At 36.9% G+C, this 23,064-nt stretch overlaps 1 protein-coding gene across 2 annotated transcripts in view; it reads right to left on the bottom strand.

The window, feature by feature from the left end:
* OTOGL (otogelin like) overlaps nt 1-23,064 on the bottom strand; it is a 269,944-nt gene that overhangs the window by 40,664 nt on the left and 206,216 nt on the right. For both annotated transcript variants that reach the window (XM_032171665.1, XM_032761833.1), the window contains 10 exons: nt 21,591-21,708; nt 16,460-16,539; nt 16,085-16,153; nt 12,128-12,201; nt 9,041-9,218; nt 8,629-8,771; nt 8,056-8,079; nt 7,871-7,963; nt 5,629-5,818; nt 2,728-2,942 (listed from right to left, as the gene is read on the bottom strand). In XM_032171665.1, the coding sequence (XP_032027556.1) occupies nt 2,728-2,942; nt 5,629-5,818; nt 7,871-7,963; nt 8,056-8,079; nt 8,629-8,771; nt 9,041-9,218; nt 12,128-12,201; nt 16,085-16,153; nt 16,460-16,539; nt 21,591-21,708 (1,184 nt within the window). The remainder of the gene's footprint in view (nt 1-2,727; nt 2,943-5,628; nt 5,819-7,870; nt 7,964-8,055; nt 8,080-8,628; nt 8,772-9,040; nt 9,219-12,127; nt 12,202-16,084; nt 16,154-16,459; nt 16,540-21,590; nt 21,709-23,064) is intronic.

Raw genomic sequence — 23,064 nt, 5'->3', positions numbered from 1 at the left:
CTTTTGTTGAAAGATATTCAAACTATAACACTTAAAAAAATTATAAAAATTTATCCCATCATTGAACAGCCTAAGAAAATATAAAAGCAAGATGTTCTTTGTGAAGAGAGTGATGGGTTTAATGAGGATCTTGATGGACAAGCCTGACTTTCCAAATGATTCTAAAACTAGTTCTGAAGAAATCTTTTGAGCCAAGATTACTTGTTATTTATAAAAATAAACAATAGAGCAAAATATTCTAGTAATTATTCTTAAATTCTGCATGATTGGTTTTTAGATGTTACCCTAGGAATAGTTTTATGTGGTTGTTGATTTAGATTTTCCAACATAAGACACAACATAACTTGGTGCCCATTTACATTTCTACAATACACAAAACCCACACACTTTAAGTAAGCATTAAGGCTGGAGTGCAGTGGCGTGATCTCGGCTCACTGCATCCTCCGCCTCCCAGGTTCAAGCAATTCTCCTGCCTCAGCCTCCCGAATAACTGGGATTACAGATGTGTGCCACCACACCCAGCTAATTTTTGTATACTGGAAGATTATAAGGGAAAAGTGGAAGCTATCACAGACTAAATGTTATCCTGTGTTGCTTCATTATGCCTTGAATAGTCAAGCTGAAAGTTTCCTGATATAACCAACCTTTCAAGTTCCCAGTTAAAAACGCAATTTAAAAAAATCATGATGCTTTAAAAAGACAGACTAAAGTGGCACTGAATGAGTTTTAAAGTGTTTGCTATTTCTTCATGTTTATGTGCATGCATTTTAAAAATGTGAACATTTAAAACTTATTTTCATCCAAATCTCCATGTAAAACTGAAGTTCCACAAAGATATGCCATTTTTATCCCATGACTTCATACTTTTGTCTTTTCCCTCGGGGAACGCATAAGGCGGCATCAAAGGTCATTCACAGTGAGCTCCTTCCTGACTTGACAATTCCCTTGCTTTCCTTCCCTGACTCTTCCCTTCATAGATGTTGCACCAAACTCTTTTAATGTTTTCCTCACATGGACTTTAAACCAAACTTTCTCTTGCATATACAGTCAGCCCCCCTTACCCAGGGTTTCCGGTTTCCACATCCATAGATTCAACCAACCACGGATGAAAAATATTCAGAAAAACCGATGTGAGAGAGATCTGGCTGTGACATCTGTCATCCCACTGACTGCCAGGGTTGATTCGGCTGATCTGGCTCGCTAAGCAAGTGTTCCTTCCTCCCTCACTGCTCCATTTACGTCCCTCCTGAAGGTGTACATTCGGTTGAAAGGACGACCATCCCCGACAGAGGACCAGCCTTTGGTCAAGGGTATATGAGTAGCTGCACTCTCCTGCTAGAACCTCCAAAGAAGCTCTCAAAAATATTCAGAAAAAGAAAGTAAAAAATATATATATACAAGAATAAAAAATAATAAAAATGTAAAAAATAATATAGTGTAAAAACTATTCATATAGCATTTATCTTGCATTAGGTATTATAAGTAATCTAGAGATGATTTAACATATATGGGAGAATTGTGTAGGTTACATGCAAATACTATACTATATCTTATAAAGGGACTTGGGCATCCAAGGATTTTGATATCTGTGAGGGTCCTGGAACCAACCTCCCACTGAGGGACCATTGTATTGTTATCTCTGCCTGGAACTCCATCCCTCCCTCTTCTCTCCTAGCAAACTCATACTTTTAAACAATTCAAAGATCTAAAACTCTGGGCTGGGCGCAGCGGCTGACGCCTGTAATCCCAGCACTTTGGGAGGCTGAGGTGGGTGGATCACGACGTCAGGAGATTGAGACCATCCTGGCTAACACGGTGAAATCCTGCCTGTACTAAAAATATTAGCTGGGCGTGGTCACGGGCACCTGTAGTCCCAGCTACTCGGGAGGCTGAGGCAGGAGAATCACTTGAACCTGGGAGGCGGAGGTTGCAGTGAGCCGAGATCGTGCCACTATACTCCAGCCTAGGTGACCGAGTGAGACTGCCTCAAAAAAAAAGAAAAGAAAAGAAAGATCTAAAACTCCATGAAGTCTCCTCCAAACCTGGGCTCCTGTGTACCTCTATAATGTATATTTTAATGGATCTGCTCACAGACTTGCCTTCCTACTAGGCTCCTTGAGGGCAAGGAAAGCGTCCTATTCATTTTCTATCACAGGAATCTAACACAGTGATTTCTATGTACTAGCTGCTCACTAAATTATAGTTAAATGATTCATGAAATACTGTATTTGTCCTTTGTCTTTAATAATGGATTTTTTAAACAATATGGATTATTTAAAATACCTACTAATCACTTAAACTCAGAAAGTTAGAGACTAATAAAGACCAAGTAAATCGAGTAAGTGACAGATTCTATTACAAGTATATGCCTAAGAAGCCAGGATCATAAGGAATTGATTAAAGCCTCACTGCCTTGGTCTTGATACTGGGTTATCAAACATCATTGATCTCTGTTTCCTGGAGACATTTATTCATAGGACAAACTTTTTTTTTTTCTGAAAGCTGTAGATATAATTCTAACGAAGCATGAAGAAAAGAAATAAAATTATCCTTCTTATGTTTGTAAGCCTGTAAACAATAAGTGATTCTGAATTCCAAAGCATACTGACAGAAGGTTGGGGGTTTTGTTCTCAGTAGAAGAACATCATAGCAAGAACAGTAACGTATTGGCTTTTACTCTCAACATATCTAACATGAAAGTATTATTTATGGTTGCTTCCAACTTACTTTATCATGACATGGAATGAAAATTCTTCTATTTAATAAATCAATGCACTGGCTGCAATCATGCTCAGTACAATTCCTAACAGGTCTTCTCATTGTTACTTCAAATGATTTCTCAATTTCCCAGCTCTCAATAAATAATCCTATATCTTCCATATTTGTAATAATTGTGCCATTTTGCATCCTTAGATCATCATCCGGATCTTCATTGCAAATTCCTTGAAAGAATATATGACAGAAGAAAAAAACTTAAACCAGTGTAGACAGCACAACTAAATCAGTTAAATAATTGATTTTAAATGAACAAATGATTTACTGTATGAGGTACCAAGTTTATGTATCCTTGAACTTTTACATTGAAAGAACTTTATAATTATGTTCTGATTTTTTGATAAAATAGTGTAGAACTAACTGCCTTAACCCAATAAGAAATAAATCAAAAGCATAGAAGTCAAGATATATGAAGAGATCAGAGAAGATTAAGAAAGAAGACATTAATTCTGTTCCTATACTCTTCCATTACCACCACCATCTTCTAACTTAGTAACTAGTGGCCTGGCAAGGTACTTTCCACAGTAATGGACATTTGGTGACTGGCTCCCAGACTTCCACTTCCCTGTGAAAACTCTGCCTGAAAATATTAAATATTTTTCTTTCAGGAACTATCACGCTCCATCACCTAGTGCAGGACATCATTCCAGGGGAGGGCTCTGATTGGCATAAAGGTAATCTTCACTCCCTTGCATTAGCAACTGTTCCAGGTAATCCAGGCATAAACCAGCAAGCATGTAGCAGTCACCTAGGCACATGAATTTACTCAACATAGGGACAACTATTATCAAGCTCAAGACTTGAACTGGGAATTCTAGGACACAGGCAATTTCCCTTCCTTGGGATGACATGACCTGTTGATGGCTATAATGCCTTGACCTGCTGCAGCCTCTATCTTCCTTGAGAAAAGCCAAACTGAGGATGAGCTTACTCTTCACCAAATGCAGTGCAGAGCCAAGGAAAGTAATGAGACCAGGTCTATAATCATACCTTACCCGAATCCCACCCGACTTTAAGACATAATTTTTCTTAATTCCCAAGACTCTGGGCTACAAAATATATTAATAAAAATTTTCTTCAAACATCAAATCTTAATCCCCAAGGAGATATATCAGGATGAATAAAGGTTGCAATGCCTCACCTTTGTAAATACACAGGGTACTACATGCAATTAAACACTAAAAAAAAAAAACCTAAGTGGACTACATTGTAAAGGAGCTACTATTTTTTAAGTCTAAACTTTTCTAGAGAAAGGTAATTTCTAGTAAAAATATGTTTGCACTGCAACTTCAGTCACCACTCCAGACTTCATAGTGCTGTGTAGAATAAGATGTCAATATAAGCCTCTCATTCCAGTGTTCAGACTGTGTTTGGATAACAGTCTTACTCACTAGAAGCTTTTCAGCCAGCACCTAGTCTAGTGATCCTGACAGTACCCAGATTTCCCTTTAATGAAGCACACTTCTCTCATTGTGGAGGTCAAGGAATTTAGGGCATGAGCCCTGGTTAGTATAAAGGTGATCCTAGCCCTCTCTCTGCAGCGCTGAGTTAAGAATCCAGCTAGCAGAGTGGCTGTCTACATGAAAGCAAGAGCTAATAGAGAAGGATAAAAAACATAAAAATCAAACTGAAATAATACCCTTCAAAAGTGATAAGTTATAGGAGAAAATATGCATTTCCTGTCTCAGTTGTTACTCAATAATAACTATTGATTTAGTACATATACTCAATAATGCCTATTTCCAAATCATAACCTTAAGTCACCATAGAAATTTATGCTATGTTTAGCATACTCTAAACAAGTGAGGAACTATGAAAAACATTTTAGCAAAAATTTCCAAAAATGTTCAAATTTTTAAACAGGAAATTTGGATATTTTGTGTAATTTACTGAGGGCAAGGACTTAGCCACTCATTTTTGAGTTGTCAGCATCAAGCATAATGTCAGACACACAATAGGTGACCCATAAACTTTTATTTAATTAATATTTACTGAGATTAAAAATAGACATATTTGTACTAAACCAACATTTATTGACTGTGTGTATTTATGTGTTGTGTTTACATTAACTTTCACATGTAATCCAAACAATCTTGAAAATGGATATTACTGTCCCCTTTTAAAGATGAGGAAACTGACATTCTCTTCAGAGCACACAGCTGTAAAGGGAATAACCTGTGTTCAACTTTCTAGCAGACACCAGAGCCAGTATTCTTTTTATCTCATTATGTGCCTACAGATATTTCTAATTTGTTTTCTTTGACTTAAAACTCTTTTATATATCTGTGTAATACATTGCAATATTAAACCTAGATGTAATGGTATATCTAAGCTTTACATTTCATAATAAAACTAGGACAAATATTCTGAATAGTATGTTCTTTCAAGATGACTTAAACAAGTTTTCCCTGATTTCAAGCTTTTAAAGAAATTAAGAGGAAACACAGATATGTAAGCCTTTAAACTTTCCATGCCTCATCTGTATAATTTATAAATTGAGAAAACACTATTATCTACTTACTAGATCTTAAAATTAAGTGAGTTAAAGTATGTAAAATAATGCCTGACGCTTCATTAATGCCTAATAAAGATGAGCTAGTGGAAACACAAACAGCACCGTAGTAACAGCAGTAAGCACATATTTTCATAAAATACCCAAATTGAAGTGTTTTTTCCTGCTTCTTAGCACATTTATGGAAAAATCATTGCTTCCTTCAGTATTTACATGGGAACTGAAAGTTAATATCACATCTCAAATCTGAAAAATGAGGCAACAGGGTCCAAAATAGCATAGCATGAATAGAAAAAAAAAAAAAAAACAGACGAAATCAAGATTTGAAGGGCAGTGCTCACCACAAAGTCCTTCTGTGTAGGACGACAAGTTAAATCGGAAGCCAAAATGAATGTCTATGATTCCTGTAAGATGAGACCACTTTATGATTAGTCCAGCTGGAGTAGTAATTACATACATTGAACCAGAATCCTCTATGGACAGTTCCTGACTTGAAAAGGGCAAAGGCACAACAATGGAATCCACTTCTACCTAGAATAACATAAATACACCTGTTAAGAAATATTTACTTAAATATACAAATTAGAAGAATACAGATTATTCCTTTATTCTGATTTAATGTAAACTATTTTTTAATTTTTTAAAAAAAATGTATTTCTTACTGCTGCCACAGCTTCTCAGAACTTTTAAGGTCTTTATTGTTCCTTTGCTGTGCCTTGCTCTAGTCAATATTTGTTCTAATGTCATCGCCTTTCATTTTCCTCAGAATTTAACTTTCTTCTATGTTATGTACACTTTTATGTCTGTTTCCTTCAATCTATGTTTATATTGATAACACCATCTTTCTAATATGGATTTAAGATAATAATGTTATTTTCCAGATGTTTTTCTTAATCTGGATTATTTCCTTGATCTTCTAAATCATTGTTTGCTTAACTGCAATGTTCATAACAATCATCTGTCAGGCTTGTTAAAGATCAAGATTCCCAGTGATTCTACTTTCCAGGTTTGCATTGGATTATAGACTGTATTTTTAGCATGTACTAAATAAATACATACAGTCTATACAGGTATTTGATAATACTAATGTAGGCAATCCAAGGATTACACTTTGAAAAACAGTGCTTTAAATAATGGCAATGACATGAAGCCATGAGGTGTAACTAGCAGCAAATTTACTGAAGTTATGCCTCACCAACCATTCAATTTCTCATTTTTGTATCTTGTTCATACTGCTGTCCTCGAGCTGAAACATACTTTCTCTTTCTCTTCCTTCTTTCTACTTATTCCTTAAGATTTATCTTAAGTGTGACCTCCCCCAAAAAAATACCTGTTTGACCTGTCTATAAACTATAAGACATTAAGTTACTCTTCTCTTTATTTCTATGATATCCTGGTTATAATTCTATCACTGTACCTCCTATTGCTTTCTAATCAGCAGATAATTACATTATGCAAATCATGCACAAGTATAAGTTACTTGAGATCAGGACCTATGTTGTTTTATCACGTTAAACTCTCACTAAGTGATTCTCAAAAATAACTCCTCATTAGCTTAATACAGTGAATGATCAGTGATGAGTTCAATCTGGGGCCAAAAATAAGTCCTTCCACCCAAATGCTCCAATTAATGATACTGACCAGTTTTGTGTTTACTTCTCACCCACTTCCTGTAAGTATATCAACCTCATCAGACTCAAAGGTATACGCAAATGCTATCATTCAAAAAAAGTACCTCATTTATATACTTTGTTTTACTTAATTAAACCTTTTAAATATCTTCTTACATTTTTAGGCTCATTTTAACATTATTTTCAGTCTAAAATCTATGGACCTATGTTAACAGGTGGAATTATTTCCAGAAAGTACATAGTACCTCAGCCATTTTAAGAAAAATCTTCACACATTTTTTTCATATTTTAGAGAGAATAACTTAGAACTGAGTAAAGCACTGAGTTCATAAGGCACTCCTGTTTGGCAAACATATATTCCTTGGGATAAGAGTTTTTCCTGTAAAACCAAAAGGCTCCTTTCATTTTTTATAATGCATTTTTTTAATAATACATTGCGCTTCTTCAATTTATTTCAAAAAAGTTAAATTTTTTTTCATATTTTTCTTATTTTAGCTATCATTGACTCACCATAAACTTCATTATGTCAACACTTCAAACCCACTCCTTCCATCTGTTCTTCTCTTAATGGTCTTTATTCTGGTGTTCTTGGCTACTATGCTTTTCAACATTATCATCCCTCTCCATATCATTTCCACTCTGTCTGATTTGAAATGTGATATTAACTCTGACACAAAGGAAACTGGCCAATCACATTATCTCAGAGGTCGCTAGTGTATTTAACATGGTTTCTGCAGTTAACCTCACAGGGGAAAATATTTGCAATAATTGGCACATTATTGAGAGACAAATATTAAGGAACACATTTTATATTGTCCATGAAATGATTACTATATATATAATAACAATTAAATTCCATTTATATCCTTAATTTTCCCTCTTATTGGAAATAACTGTTTATATAATTTATTTTCATCTAATGTGAGAAAACATTTTAACTTTGTGTTCTTACCTTTCTTGCTATCCGATTGACAATTATTTTATGTACGGATGTTGTCACATTTAACTTCTTAAAACAAAGTCCAGAGATTCTTCCAGAGGGAGCCTTAATTTGAAAAAAAATTAAGACTTTATGGAGTTAAACATAATTGTAGTGATAAACTGAATGAATGTACTAAACATTTTGCAAATACTCACTAGCTTTTTTAAGGAGTTTCCATTCTGGAAAAAAAGAAAGAAATACTTTTAAATGCATTATTTGACTTTTTAAAACATTATTTGGATTAATATTATATGCCTCTAAATAGATTGATATGAAAGGTTTTCGGCCGGGCATGGTGGCTCAGGCCTGTAATCCTAGCACTTTGGGAGGCCGAGGCGGGCAGATCACGAGGTCAGGAGATCGAGACCGTCCTGGCTAACACAGTGAAACCCCGTCTCTACTAAAAATACAAAACATTAGCCGGGCATGGTGGCGGGCACCTGTAGTCCCAGCTACTCGAGAGGCTGAGGCAGGAGAATGGCGTGAACCTGGGAGGCGGAGCTTGCAGTGAGCCGAGATCGCGCCACTGCACTCCAGCCTGGGCGACAGAGCGAGACTCCGAAAAAAAAAAAAAAAGAAAGGTTTTCAGAAATGTTTCTGAAACATTATCAGAAGACCAATCTCAGTGAGTTCTTGAGCTCCCTCCTCCTATGAGAATCCCTGATGTTGCAATAGACATCAGCTATAGATTTATGACAAAATGACTGCAAAAATAAATTATGACCCACCTGATTCATGGAACATTTTTCAATATGAGCAACTATAATTTCACCAGGAATTCTTACTAAGATATAAGAAGCCATGCTATATAATGCTGCATTGTTTCCATCAAATGTAATAATGCTCAGTTCTGACAACATGAAACACCGACCTATAAAAATGGTGGAAAGTGGATTTAGTCTATTAACTATCTGCATTTCTAGTAATAATTGCTCTTTTTTAAAAAATCTGTTAAATTAGCCTCATTATGTCTGACAAGAAGCAACTCTAAAAGTTATATACTGTGAGCCAAAATCATAAATCAAATAATGAAAACGCAGAAACAGTAACTTTGGCTTGATGAGGTGAAAGGTTCAAAAAAGTAACAATCTCTCCAGATTAAAAAAAAAAAAGATCGCCACTTAAGAAATGCTAACTTACAAGGACATTCCCACTCAGGGCAACAGATATCACTGTTCACTTGAACTGGCCTTCCTCGGAAGCCACAGTCAGGCATTTCCATGTCCTTTGGGCAATTAAGGGACCAGTTGTATAACTGCCATTCCATATTAAGGCATATGTATTGGCTACAATCATAAACAGGATCAAATTTCTGAGGCTGTTAACAAAAAAAGATTAGTGGGTTTTTTCCATTCTCAACTAATGCTTTTAATTGATTTTTAAATTTCACATTCATATTGCCCATGGTGTACATTTATTGAATACAAAAACTTTTGAAAGATAAAGAATTAAAATTTTGCTACAACCTTTTATTGATGTACCCTTTCTATAATATTCAATGTATATTTAATTTAAGCTTTACCTTAATATTGATTGGATATTAGATTGTCCATATATTCAAACATCTGAAGAAAACAATGTTCTCCTGAATTCCCTAGACTAGTTTTTTTGCAAGCAAATTTATAAAATGACAGCTGACCTTTCACATTATGTTGTGTAAAGCTAGTATATGAATATAACTTCATATGTCATAATGTCAACTTAAAAATCACAACTTAATACTATCTAAATATTTTATTAAAATTTTATCTATAATATCAGTTTGACAGCATCTACAGTGTATAATCATAATTTTATATGTAACTCACAATGTCTAGGTAAACAAACAATAAATAAATAAGCGGTAGATGTTTCAAAGTTTATAAGTCACATTCCATTTAAATTATGGTAATGATTATAGCAATGCTAAACTAGACATTTTCTAATTAACCCATTTCATTCTCATAACCCTCTAAGGCAGATACTATTATTTCATATTTATTTTATAGATGAGTAAACAGTGTGGGGGTTAAAGTAATTTGCCCAACGTTCCACAGATAGAAGATAGTAGAGTCAGCATCTAAGTCCAGGCATTGTTACTTGGGAATCTATGCTCTTGACCACTACTCTTTACTGCATGTCTAGAGATTTCAGAATAAAAATTAACAACTATTTAGCACCTATTACATACCATACATAAAGTATCTTTTTTCATTTGCTTCTCCCTAAATCTTTTGGATCAGTGTCTATAATTCCAATATAATATATGATTTTAAAAATAAGGTTAAGAGAAATTACTAATTTTCTAAATAGTAAGACTCTTAAGTGAGCACTTCAAAATTTAAGAGTCCAATTTTCCAAAATTTTCTGTGTAAAAGTTGTATCACTTCTCAGGTATTGACCTTGTTTTTCATTTAGCCAGAAAAATGAAAGCGAACTATACAAGAGAACTATAGCCCTCACAGATATCTAAACCACCTAAAGGATTTTAGACCTGCCACTTTACTGAAACTCTTTTTAACAACGTCACCAACAACTCACATTGCTAAATCCAATGATCAATTCTCAGACCTCATCTCAGACCTATTAATATATTCAGTATAGCTTATTACTCTACCTTCCTTATAATATTTTTTTCCTTAGATTTCAGATCACCTGCAGCCTCCTACATTTTCTCCTATTTCTCTGGTTAACATTATTTGCATGTCTGTCACCTTCTCTCAACCTATGAAAGTTGTAGTGGCCCTTTTCACTTCTCTAGCTGTACTCACTCCCTTTATTATCTCACCCAGTCTCATACCATTTATCCACTGAGAGTTCCCAAATTTTTTCTTAGCATGACCTATATATATTCCACATATGTCTGCCAAATCTGTATGTCCACAGCTTTTTGCTGTCTGTGAGGAATCTCAAGCTTCACATGGCAAAACTGAACTCATGATTATACCCATCCCAGACATTCACTCCCTAAGATTTCTCCATCCTGGGTGACACCAGCCCTTTAGTTGCTGAAGGCAAAAGTTTTAGAATCTTTGTTGCTTCCCTTTTACTCACACTTCACATGTAATCTTTCGGTAAGGTCTGCGGCCTCTACCTTCAAAATATATCCAGGATCCAGGTAGTTTTCACCATCTTCACTGCTATCACCTGAACAAAGCCATCATCATCTCTGGCCTAAATTCCAACAATAGCCTCCTATAACAGTTCTATTGTCTCCGTACACCTTACCCACAATATACCTGCCAAAATGATCTTGAAACTACTCAGATGGTGTAACTCGTTGACTCAAAAATATACAGCACCTTCTCAAGTCATTTAGAACAGAAGCCACAGTCTTTACAATACAAGGTCTAACATAATCTACTTTATTGTCTGTGATTTTATTTCTTTATTACTTACTGGTCTCCTTGTCATTCTTTTAATACATTAGGTACATTCTTGCCTCAAGCCCTTTGCACTTGCTGGTCCCTCTGCCTGGAACTTTGTTGCCCCGGTCCTCTACATTGGTTCACTCTCTCAACATTTGCAAATCATTTGCTTAGAGGTTGCCTTATCAGTGAAGATTTTCCAACCATCTTATTAAAAACAGTATTATTTTTCTCCTGACCAGCACCTCTGTCATTTTATATAATTTCATTTATTTTGCTTACTGGCTATCTCAGAAACTCCAATAGAATGTAAACTCTGGAAAGGCAGAAATGTTTGCCTAGTTTTATATTTTTTCCATAGGATCTGAATAGTGCCTGGCCAGAAATGGTGCTAAATAAATATTGGTTGAATGAATAATTAGTTTATCAGAGCAAATGGTATATTTGAAATAAGAAGATCTCTGTCCAAGTCTTAGGAGAGAAAACTACTAGCTCTAGGAGTCAACAACTTTTACCTTTTTTGCTTACCAGTGTATGTTTAACATCTTGCACAGTGACTGACATCAAGTAGATGCTTAATAAATATTTTATGAATGCCTGATTCACAGATAAATCCATACTAGATAACTGTTTATTAAGGAATCACTCTTAAGATCTTATTTCAATTTTGTTTTTCTTAGTGTGACCAGAAGCTAATTAATAAGAAATATCTTATCAGTTACAATTGTTCCAATGAAATGCATATTTCTTATTATCTTTTAGCAAGGATAGACTAGAAAACACACCAAAAAAATTTGGTAGCATTTGGATATTGACACAGAAATTTGAGTGGATGATATATGGAAATAACAAAGAGCTGGAAGATATTGCCCAGTCATACCTCACATTCCAAGCCCGTAGTTGGTGTTAGCATATCAAACACAGTGATGTCTGATGGAGTAATTATTTCCAAAACTGTCAGAAATGAAAAGGTAATCCTCATTAGTGGAATGCATTTATCTTGTATGGAATTGATATGTGACAGAAACTGTGCTAAGAGATTTTATATAGATTATTTCACGTATTCTTTCCTAGAATCCTGTGATGTTGGTAACAATAGTATCAACATTTTACAGAAGATGAGGAAACTAAGCTGTAGAGAAGTAAGGCTGTTAAGTGGCAGAGGCAGAATTTGAACTTGGAAATGAATTCTGATTCCAGAAATTTGGCTTTTAATCACCATTCTATAAACACCTTCACTTTATTAATGGTGTCAACACAATTGCGTGAATAGGTAAAAAAATATTAATAGTATCACTAACCATTCCTCAGAAGTTAAAAATTTTCTTACATTTTGAAAATAAGTAATGAGGCTGACCCCTTGATTTTGGTGAACCTTGAGAATGCGTTCCTTGCGAGCAGAATAAATGTTGATGTGGACCATGTGGAGACCCTAGTTGATGGGTGTGGTTTAGGGGTGACCCATAGAAAAGGGAGATGTGATTGGTAAACACATTTGTGAGGCACCTTCTAAAGATGCCAATATTAGAGGTATCTCTAAAATATTCAGTCTGAAGGATTACAGAACAGCCACAATGAATGGCTGAGATTATTCTCGGCCATAATTGCAGTGCCCATAGTTGGTAGTGTTTAAAGATAACCTCATTAGTTTCCTATTGCTGCTGTAATTAATTACCACAAATTTAGTGGCTTAAAACAACACCAATGTATTAGCTGTTTTGGAGCTTAATGTAGCCATTTCACAATGTACACATATTTCAAAACAACATGTACACAATAAATATATACAATTTTTCTTTGTCATTTTCAAAATTAATTAATTAATTTTTAAACAAAAGAAGCCCTAAAATCAAGCTATCAGTAGGACTGCATTCCTTCTGGAGGCTCTAAAGGAGACTCTGTTTCCTGGTCTCTTCCAGCTTCTATGAACTACCTGGACTTGGCTCATGGTCCCTTCCTTTAACTTCAGAACCACAGCACAAAATCTTCAAATCAATCTCTCTCTCTTCCCCTTCTTCCTTCCCTTCCTTTTCCCTTCTTTCCTCTGATTCTGTTGTCACATCACCTTCCCTGACTCAAACTCTCTTGCCTCTCTCTTATAAGGACATTTGTGATTACATTGGTGCCACATGAATATTCCAGGATAATTTCTCCATCTCACGATCATGGCGTAAGCCAGTCATCCCCTTAATTTAGCCACATGTATGGCCATATAAGGTCATATATTCATAAATTCTGGGGACTAAAACAGTGACATCTTTGGACGACCATTATTCAGCATACCACAATGATATTTTTAAAACTTTTAATATTTCTGACCAGGCATGGTGGCTCTCGCCTGTAATCCCAGCACTTTGAGAGGCTGAGGCGAGCAGATCATTTGAGGCCAGGAGTTCGAGACCAGCCTGGCCAACATGGCAAAACCCCGTCTCTACCAAAAATACAAAAATTAGCCGGGCATGTGGTGCACACCTGTAGTTCCAGCTACTTGGGAGGATGAGGCAGGAGAATCGCTTGAACTTGGGAGGTGGAGTTTGCAGTGAGCCAAGATCATGCTACTACACTCCAGCCTGAGTGACAGAGCGAGACTCCATCTCAAAAAAAAAAAAAAAGAAAAATTCTAATGACTGGGAAGTTCAGTGGTCTTAACAGTGAAGGAGTTCACTGTTATCTAAAATCATCAAAGGCTTATAAACATTATCTGAGTGTGGATTTACAATGGCCAAGCTGTCTTGGTAACTACAGCTTTGTGGTATGTCTTGAAACTGAGAAGTATGAGTACTCCAAATTAGTAATTTTTCAAGACTGTTTTGGCTATTCTAGGTTCCTTGTACTTCCATATGAATTTAGGGTTAACTTATCAATTTCTGCAAAGAAGTAGCTGGGATTTTGATAGGGATTGTATTGTGTCTATAAATACAATTTGGGAGTATTGCTATCTTAACAACTCTACCAATCCATGAATATGGAATTTCTTCAGCTTCTTAATTCTATCAACAATGTTTTATAGCTTTTATTGTACAAATTTTACATTTCTTTTGCTACATATATTCTAAGCATTTTATTGTTGATACTACTATAAATGCAATTGTTTTCTTTATTTCATTTTCAGATTGTTCATGGCCAGTATATAGAAATACAATTGATTTTTGTGTATTGCTCTTGTATTCTGCAACCTTGCTGAACTCATATGATATTGCTAATAGGTTTCAGTAGATCCCTTAGAATAACCTAAGATCATGACATCTGCAAATAGAAATAGAAATAGCTTTATTTTTCTTACCTTTGAGAGTAATGAAATACAGTTTGTATTCTCTGCATAGAGATTGTGGTTGTTTAAATCATTTTACACATTTGAGATACATGTCGAATATTAATTTGGGGGTTATAAGAGAGCTCAAAGTAGAGAGCAATACTTAGAATAATTCAGTCTATGCCCCAGATGTTAAAACACGCAATCTTATTTCCTAGACTTATTCCCCTTATAAATTGAATGATGGAGGTCAAGTACCTCCACCTTCTCCCAAAGCATGCTTTAAACTATACTAAATTCACTGATGCCTAAAATTTCACAACAGTATAGTAATTCCTCATCTCTACAAGGGTAAACCTCTCTCATAGGGCTCTTATTAAGATTAAATGTATGCCAAATGTTTAATCCAATACCTGGCATACAATTAGTACTCAAATGGTAGCTAACCAGAGAAGCAGTGGTACTAGTGATGGTTTTAGTGAGGCTATTAATGCCTTTTTAAAAATCCTGTTTCTTACCATGAGTCCTTTGTGACCTGCCCCCGAGAATCTCTTCCACTCCATCTTTCGGCACAATTCCCCTCAAACTGCACATTCAAGATACACTGACCTGCTTAAGATTCCTTCATGTGACATATTCTCTCTCACTTCCAGACTTTGCACATGCTGTCCTTCTAATAGGAACATATTTCCCCCTTCTCTTAGCCTACCCAGCTTCTGTCTTCGATTAACCTCTGACACCACACCTCCAAAATAAATATGATGGTCCTCCTGTGGGCTGCTTGTGTTTACCCCTGTTGTAAGATTGCAACAGCCTCTGGTCTATCAGCAGTTTTAGGGTAGGGGCTGTGACTTGTTTATCATACCTCCTCACTGAGGGCCAGGACAGTGCCAGGTAGAGTTGGTGCTCAATTAAAGCTTGTCAAATAAATTGAAAGAATAAATATCTGAACTTGACCTACATTATAATACCTTGAGGAATAATGCCTTAAGTTTGTCGAGCCTCACTGTGAGTGGATTTATTAAATCCTTCGCTGAGGCAAGGTTCACAGTGCAGGAGGAAGGCAACGCTAGGAGTCCAGAATGCCTCCTCCAGAGCTGGAGGCAGAATGCAAACATGGAAATGGAGGCAGTAAAGAAAACCTGATTTATGTCTATGTTTCATTAGAGCCAATTTAATCACTGTGAAAATCTAAGCGGGATTTAATCAAACCTAAAAGTAGAATTTAGGTTTTTAGATGTGAGGGAAGTCCAAGGAATCTACACGAACTGAAATGAAGAACGAGGTGGACCAAATGCAGAAACCATTCAGAAAATGAGGCACATAGCCCAGCGCAGTGTGGCTCATGCCTGTAATCCCAGCACTTGGGGGTCTGAGGCAGAAGAATCCTTTGAGGCCAGAAGTTCTAGAAAACATGGCATGCTGAGCCAATGGATGAGCTTAATGAAGCAAAAGTGACTGCTGGGTTTCCTAGCCCATAGGTAGTATTAATAATAGCAACTATAGTAACACTTAAATTACATAAATTAAGCCAACACTTAAATTATATAGTGCTACTTTTGTTGTCTAAAATTGTAACAATACCTGTAAACATGGGCACAGTTGGCTTAGCTGGTGGCATTAATGTTGGTTCTGTGGGAATCACAGGTATACCTACAAAGAAACAAAGGTGCTCTTTTTAAAACTGTATTTGCATAAAATTAGACCCACATATTTCATAGATGGCTCTTTAGCTTCAAGGAAAATGTTTTGGGAAAAAGAATGCAGGAGAGATGTTAGTGGAAGATCTACATGATTTAAAAAGTAATTAGAGAAAAAAAGCTATGTAAGAGACATTGAAGAATAATCTTATGAGAGTTGATTGTCTGTTTAAAACTTCTGTTTACAACCACTTGCCTCAGAAAAAAAACATGCAAGCGTATCATTTTTCAGAGTACATTAAGCAAGGTTCATACTTACAGTCTCCTGGATAAACACACTTGAGGGTGACCTCATCAAGGATCATATTTTTAGGGCAGTAGGGCAAGCATCCTTCAACCCTTCACATGGAAAAAAGAGTAAATCAAAGTGAAGAAAAGTTTGAAATACAAAAAAAAAAAAAAAAAAGGACTACATTTAACATATGCAAATAAGATATATTCTTCCTAAAATGCTTCCATATACCCTCGTCAAGCACTAAGAACTGCTCCATCTGCTACTTCGTTTTATAAAATCATAAGCTAGAGGATGATAAAGAGAATAGGATTAAGATTAAGGCAGAACTTGAACACAGAATATTAGAATCATACACTCATATTTGGGGCACACTAAGGCCAAGTTCCATAAGTCAGTGGAAATGTGGAAGAATAATTTATTAAGGTGTTGTTGTTGTTGTTGTTGTTGTTTGTGACAGGGTCTCACTCTGTCACCTAGGCTGCAGTGTAGTGACGTGACCTTGGTTCACTGCAGCCTCATCCTCCTGGACCCAGGTGATCTTCCTACCTCAGCCTCCTGAGTAGCTGGGACTACAGGCATGTGTCATCATGCCTGGCTAATTTTTTCTATTTTTTTGTAGAGACAGGGTTTCATCATGTTGCCCAGGCTGATCTTGAATTCCTGGGCTCAAGCAATCAGCCCACCTCAGCCTCCCAAAGTGCTGGGATTACAGGCATTAGCCCTGGCACCTGGCCAATTTATTGACCTTTTAATCTGTATTGATTGTACTGTTGCTTTCCACTCGTTTTTTTTTTTTGAGACGGAGTCTCACTCTGTCGCCCAGGCTGGAGTGCAGTGGTGCGACCTCGGCTCACTGCAATCTCCACCTCCTGGATTCATGCCATTCTCCTGCCTCAGCCTCCCAAGTAGCTGGGACTACAGGCACCTGCCACCACGCCCGGCTAATTTTTTGTATTTTTTAGTAGAGATGGGGTTTCACCATGTTAGCCGGGATGGTCTCGATCTCCTGACCTCATGATCCACCCGCCTCAGCTTCCCAAAGTGCTGGGATTACAGGTGTGAGCCACCACGACCAGCCCACTTTCCATTCTTATACTCCCCTCACATCCAAGCAGATTGGCATGTTCTTTGACACTATTGTTGCCTTGACAGTGTTTGTAGAACAAATACAGCATCTTCAGTGGCTCTCCCTGCCTATTATTAATCCTAAACTCACTGAAAAGATATTAGTGATCTCTAGGTGGAAGGGATGAACGTGGTTGCAGTTCTTTCAAGAACAGGGAGAGGAAGGAGCAGAAGCTATAGTTTTCAAGAATATTAGGACCTGTGCCCAAATCTGGGGCAGTGCCCTGGAAGGACATGGTTGTATAAGAGCCTGAAAAGATTCTATTTCAAGCCCTAGGATGTCTGGCCTTGGTAAGAATCCCCGGTCCTTGTTTGGAGCACAGAAGCCAAGGGAGAGTCTCAAATTTCAAGAGGCCATGTTGTAGGCCAAAGACATGAGGGAACAGGAGAATGCTTTTCTTCTAAAGGAATGGCGACAAAATAATGACTGAGAGTACATTTTTCTATGTCCAATTAAGGCTCAGAGTTCAATTTATTCTAAATCAAAGGAAAAAAATATAATCCTTCAGGTGCAACCAATTCTAATTATTATATTACGACATACTACACAGAATTCATGCAGATCATTGTTATAAAAAGGCTTTCTCGTCTGCCTCTGGAATATACTAGCAGTTTTAAATAATATATTTACAAATTTTAGAAACATTTCCATTGCCTCATCTGTAAAGAATTTGAACTAAAAGTGTTGACGGCCTCGTTTCATTCCAGGTGGAAACAAATTAACTCAACACTAAAGGTGAATGCTGCTCAGAAGACCCTTGTTCTTGGAGGCAAATCCAGGCAACACTTTTTAAAGACAAGAAAAGTTAACTTCTGTCTTAATGAGGTTTAATGAAACACATTTAGCCATCTCTTGGATACCTCCTTCACAACTGAGTTTTTTAAAACATAAACAGCTTAGCCTATATAACTAATTATTTAATTCATAAAATGAAGTTGAGTAATAAAACTTTAACTAGCATATGATATTCTTATTCTCTTCTAAACTTTGTGAAGTGGAAGAAAAAAGAAAAAGGAAAGTTACTGGATCACTGACAGACAAGGGCTAGTTAGTTATTATTTAATTGGGTCAAAATCAATTTTTATGCAACTCAATTATTTTGCAGTTGTTTTATGCAAGTCAAAACCACAGCCATCCCTGTACAATACTTTTTAAAAAACTATTAACCTGTTCCTTAAAATGTCTTTATCATCAACACAGCAGGTTTGCTTTCTTTTATCATACAATTGGTATTCTACTCAACTTCCAACTGAAAAGTTTAATGCCTCAGATGCAGAATGGTTCTTATAATGCGTATATTAGATAATAGGAATAACAGTATTTACATATGTGCTCTATGGTATGTTACTTGGCAACTTTTCTCATAAAAGCTCTAGTTTTCATGAAATATTTTTATTCTAAACACTTGCTATGTGCTGGAAACTGCAATCACCTAGAACAAGAGTGCTGGTTATGTCACGGACTTGGAGGAGGGGGCACAGGGGCATACTAAAACCCCAGCTCAGTATTTGAGTCCTTCCTCAAGTACTGCAGGTATAAGGAGCAATAGTTAGCCACCTTGACACAACGAAAGTAAAAAGGAGAAAGAAATGGAGGTAGAGATGGGAATCAGTTTGGCAGGGGCAAAGTTTCATCCTGAGTCTCTTCTCTGCATCCCAAACATACAGAAAGAGAAACTTATGGACAGCTACAGCCCAATACACTGGAAGCATTAAGGATCTGGGTTCCACCACCCCAGAGACTGGTCATCTCACATCATCCCACAAGAAGTCATAAACTAGCCAAAATGCTATTTCAAAATATAGCTCAATATCCTCCCCAGTGCCCTGCCAGCTGTGCCTGCTGCTGTCTTCCTTCCCCACATGCCCTTCGCATTGCTTAGCTTCACTCTAGGGCCGCTGTTGCATGCTCTCATCCTGATGGCTACCAGAAGAGTTAGGAAATAGATTTGTGAGTGGGAGAAGTTCAAATAAATGATGAAGACTTCTTTTCAGAAGAAAATAAGTGATTGTTTTTATTTTTAAGAAACTAAACAGGAATATCATTTTCTTCCCTCTGATCTCACAGCACTTGACAAACCACAGGGTGTAGCAGTCCAAACCCTGGCATTACTGCTTATAAACTGTGTGACCAGGGCAAACTGTGTAGCTTCTCTGTGCCTCGGTTGGTTTTCTCCTCTGGGAGTAGGAATAATGAGATTACCCATTTTACAGCACTTGGCACAGTTCATGTTTATTGTAAACACTTAAATGCGCTAGCTGTTGTGCTTACCCCTGAAGGCCTCCCTAGGCCATTTTCCAATGCACTGAGATTGTTTTCTTTTGTTTATGTTTCCTTCTAAAGACTGTGCACTCCTCGAGAGAGGGGCTGGATCTTACAGAGGGGCTGGATCTTACCTATTGGCAACATTTGCCATAGACTAAGAACCTCATAATTGTTCAATCAATTGTAAAATGATTCTCGTAAAAATATTCCCTCCTACTATTGATCCATATCTCCTTTATGGAAAATTCTTATATTAAAAAAAGCTGTTTATACTCTGTCTCTGTTTCATGCCTTCCTATTTTCTGACTTGCTAAATCCAATGAACAATTTTCCATATCAAACTCCAGATCCTCAAAACCAAATTCCTGACCTTTCCTCCGAACTGTTTCTTCTAACATCTTCCTTATCTCAGTAAATGGCAATGCAGTTCTTCTACTAGATCAAATCATTTGAAATTACTGCCATTTGACCAATTTGGCTATCAAAAATGGCAGAACTTCAAATTATTTCACCTAATAACTGCTGAGGCCAAAACTTGATTCTTTAACTCTTCCTTCTCTCATAAATGATATTAAATCTGTTTGTTCCTCATAACCTCTCGGGCCACCAACCTGGTCAAATACCCTTTATTTCTTGTCTGTATCACTGATCAATTCTGCCCTGTCCTCCTCTCCTCCAACAGCCCATTCTCAATACAACAGGCAAAGTACACTTTCTAAAACATAGATCATGCTACTCAGCTGCCTAAAATACAGCCAGGTCTCCTATCTTACAGTAAAAGACAAAGTCCTTACAACAGGCTACAAAGCCTTATATGATTGTCCCACTACTATGATTCTCTGGTCTCATCTCCCGCTTCTCTCCATTTTCCTCATTTTGTTCTAACTTATGACCTCCTTGCTGATCCTCAAAGACACCAAACACATTCCCACTCCAAGACCTTTGCACTGTTCTCAAATTAAAGACTCTTCCCCAGATATCCACCTGGCCAGTGCCTTCACTACATTTACATCTCTGACCAGATGTCACCTTGTCAGGGTGCTCTTCACTGACCACCAATATTAATTGGCAAACACACACACATGCCTTAGGCTCTCCGTCTCCCTTACCTTCCTTTATTTTTCTCTGTAACACATATCTGCCATAACAATATGTTGCATTATATATTTACATTTTTGTTTGGTTATTTTCTGCTCAATCCAACAATATGTAAACTTCATGAGGGCAAGTACTTGTCTATTTTGTTCAGTACTGTCTCCTCAGCAGCAAGAAGATTGCCTGCCACATAGTAGGCTCTCAATAACTACTTCTTTTTTTTTTTTTTTTTTTTTTTTGAGACGGAGTCTCGCTCTGTCGCCCAGGCTGGAGTGCAGTGGCGCGATCTTGGCTCACTGCAAGCTCCGCCTCCCGGGTTCAGGCCATTCTCCTGCCTCAGCCTCTCCGAGTAGCTGGGACTACAGGCGCCCGCCACCACGCCCGGCTAATTTTTTGTATTTTTAGTAGAGACGGGGTTTCACCGTGGTCTCGATCACCTGACCTCGTGATCCGCCCACCTCGGCCTCCCAAAGTGCTGGGATTACAAGCGTGAGCCACCGCGCCCGGCCATCAATAACTACTTCTTGATTTAAATGAAATTAATATCATGAAAGAATATACAGCATATACAACTTGAGAATGGCTGTTTTTAAATTTTGAAAAAAATTAACTGAAAACAGAATTTTGCTAAGGCTGGACTTTGATCACTTATTGGTAAACATTACTTACGGTGGAAGAAATTTACATGCTAGTGCTTCAGGGTCACTACAGGTTTTAAAACAGGGTGTAGCACAAGGTTCATATCTCCATTCACACATCTTCCTGTAAGGCACTGCTGCCTGGATTTCTGGGGAAAAATAAAGTTTAGATTGGGTGCATATTTAATACATAGCTTGAAAACTAACAAATTCCTTTTCTTTCTTGAGACAGAGTCTCGCTCTGTCACTCAGGCTCGAGCGCAGTGGCACTATCTCGGCTCACCACAACCTCTGCCTCCTGGGTTCAAGTGATTGTCGTGCCTCGGCCTCCCAAGTAGCTGGTACTACAGGCACATGCCATCATGCCCAGTTAATTTTCTTATTTTTAATAGAGACGGGGTTTCGCCATGTTGACCAGAATGGTCTCGAATTCCTAACCTCAAGTGATCCACCTGCTTTAGCCTCCCAAAGTGCTGGGATTACAGGTGTGAGCCACTGTGCCTGGCCAAAAACTAACATTTTCTTATATGAACCCTCCTAGGGTTTGACCCTTCTTTGACTATAATGCTACAGGAAAGACAGAACTGAAGAAAAAACAATGTAATTGCTTGGTGACCAAAGCATTTCATGCTCAGATTAAATATCTACATGTACACCTATCTTCCAAAGATTTAAAAAAGCAAGGGCTTGGAGGAGGCTGAGGAAAATTCAAAGTATTCTTTTTCTATAGCTATAGTTATAGATATAGACATAGACATAGACATAGACATAGACATAGACATAGACATAGATATAGATATAGATATAGATATAGATATAGATATAGATATAGATATAGATATGTAGTGGGTTTTCATCTGTCTTCACATCATAATACCAAACACTTGTTTAGAATTTTACTTTTTGCAAAGTAATTGTCCATCCATTATTCTATTTTATCTTGCGACTACCCTGTTAAGGAGATATTATTTCTAATTTATAAATGAGGAAATTGAGACTCACAGCAGCCAAGAAACTTGCCAAGTTCAAAGAATTAGAAAAAATGGCAAGACCAAATACATTTCATGAACTCAAATCTAGGAAGAATATTCTGTTGTTGTTCTCACAAAACTTAGCACATTGCCTTGTACCAGATAAGTATTGTTTGAATACAACAAAATATATGGGAGGATTTGAAAAATACATGCATACAGTTCTAAAACCTCCCTTGATTGAAGTTTTTCTCCTGCAAGGTCTGCTAATACTCTTGGCTTCCCACGGCATAAAGAAGTCCTTTTGTAGCAGTTCAAAGCTATCTCTGAACAAGAGAACCTCTTAAGAAAATTCAGGAAGCAGGTATGTTTCTTGGACTCTGGACACAGAATTCAATTCCAAATTACAGCAAAGAAAATAAGTCTTTTTGGAAAGCATCTATACATCTAAAGACTTAAGTAATTGCTGAACTTGAGTTACTGATCTCATGCATCCTGAAAGAGGATTGGTTCCACGACTACAATAGGCTCCCG

The sequence above is a fragment of the Hylobates moloch genome, unplaced genomic scaffold (genome assembly GCF_009828535.3).
Source record: "Hylobates moloch isolate HMO894 unplaced genomic scaffold, HMol_V3 SCAFFOLD_12, whole genome shotgun sequence".
Lineage (NCBI taxonomy): Eukaryota > Metazoa > Chordata > Mammalia > Primates > Hylobatidae > Hylobates > Hylobates moloch.
This window is presented reverse-complemented; position numbering and strand designations above follow the sequence as displayed.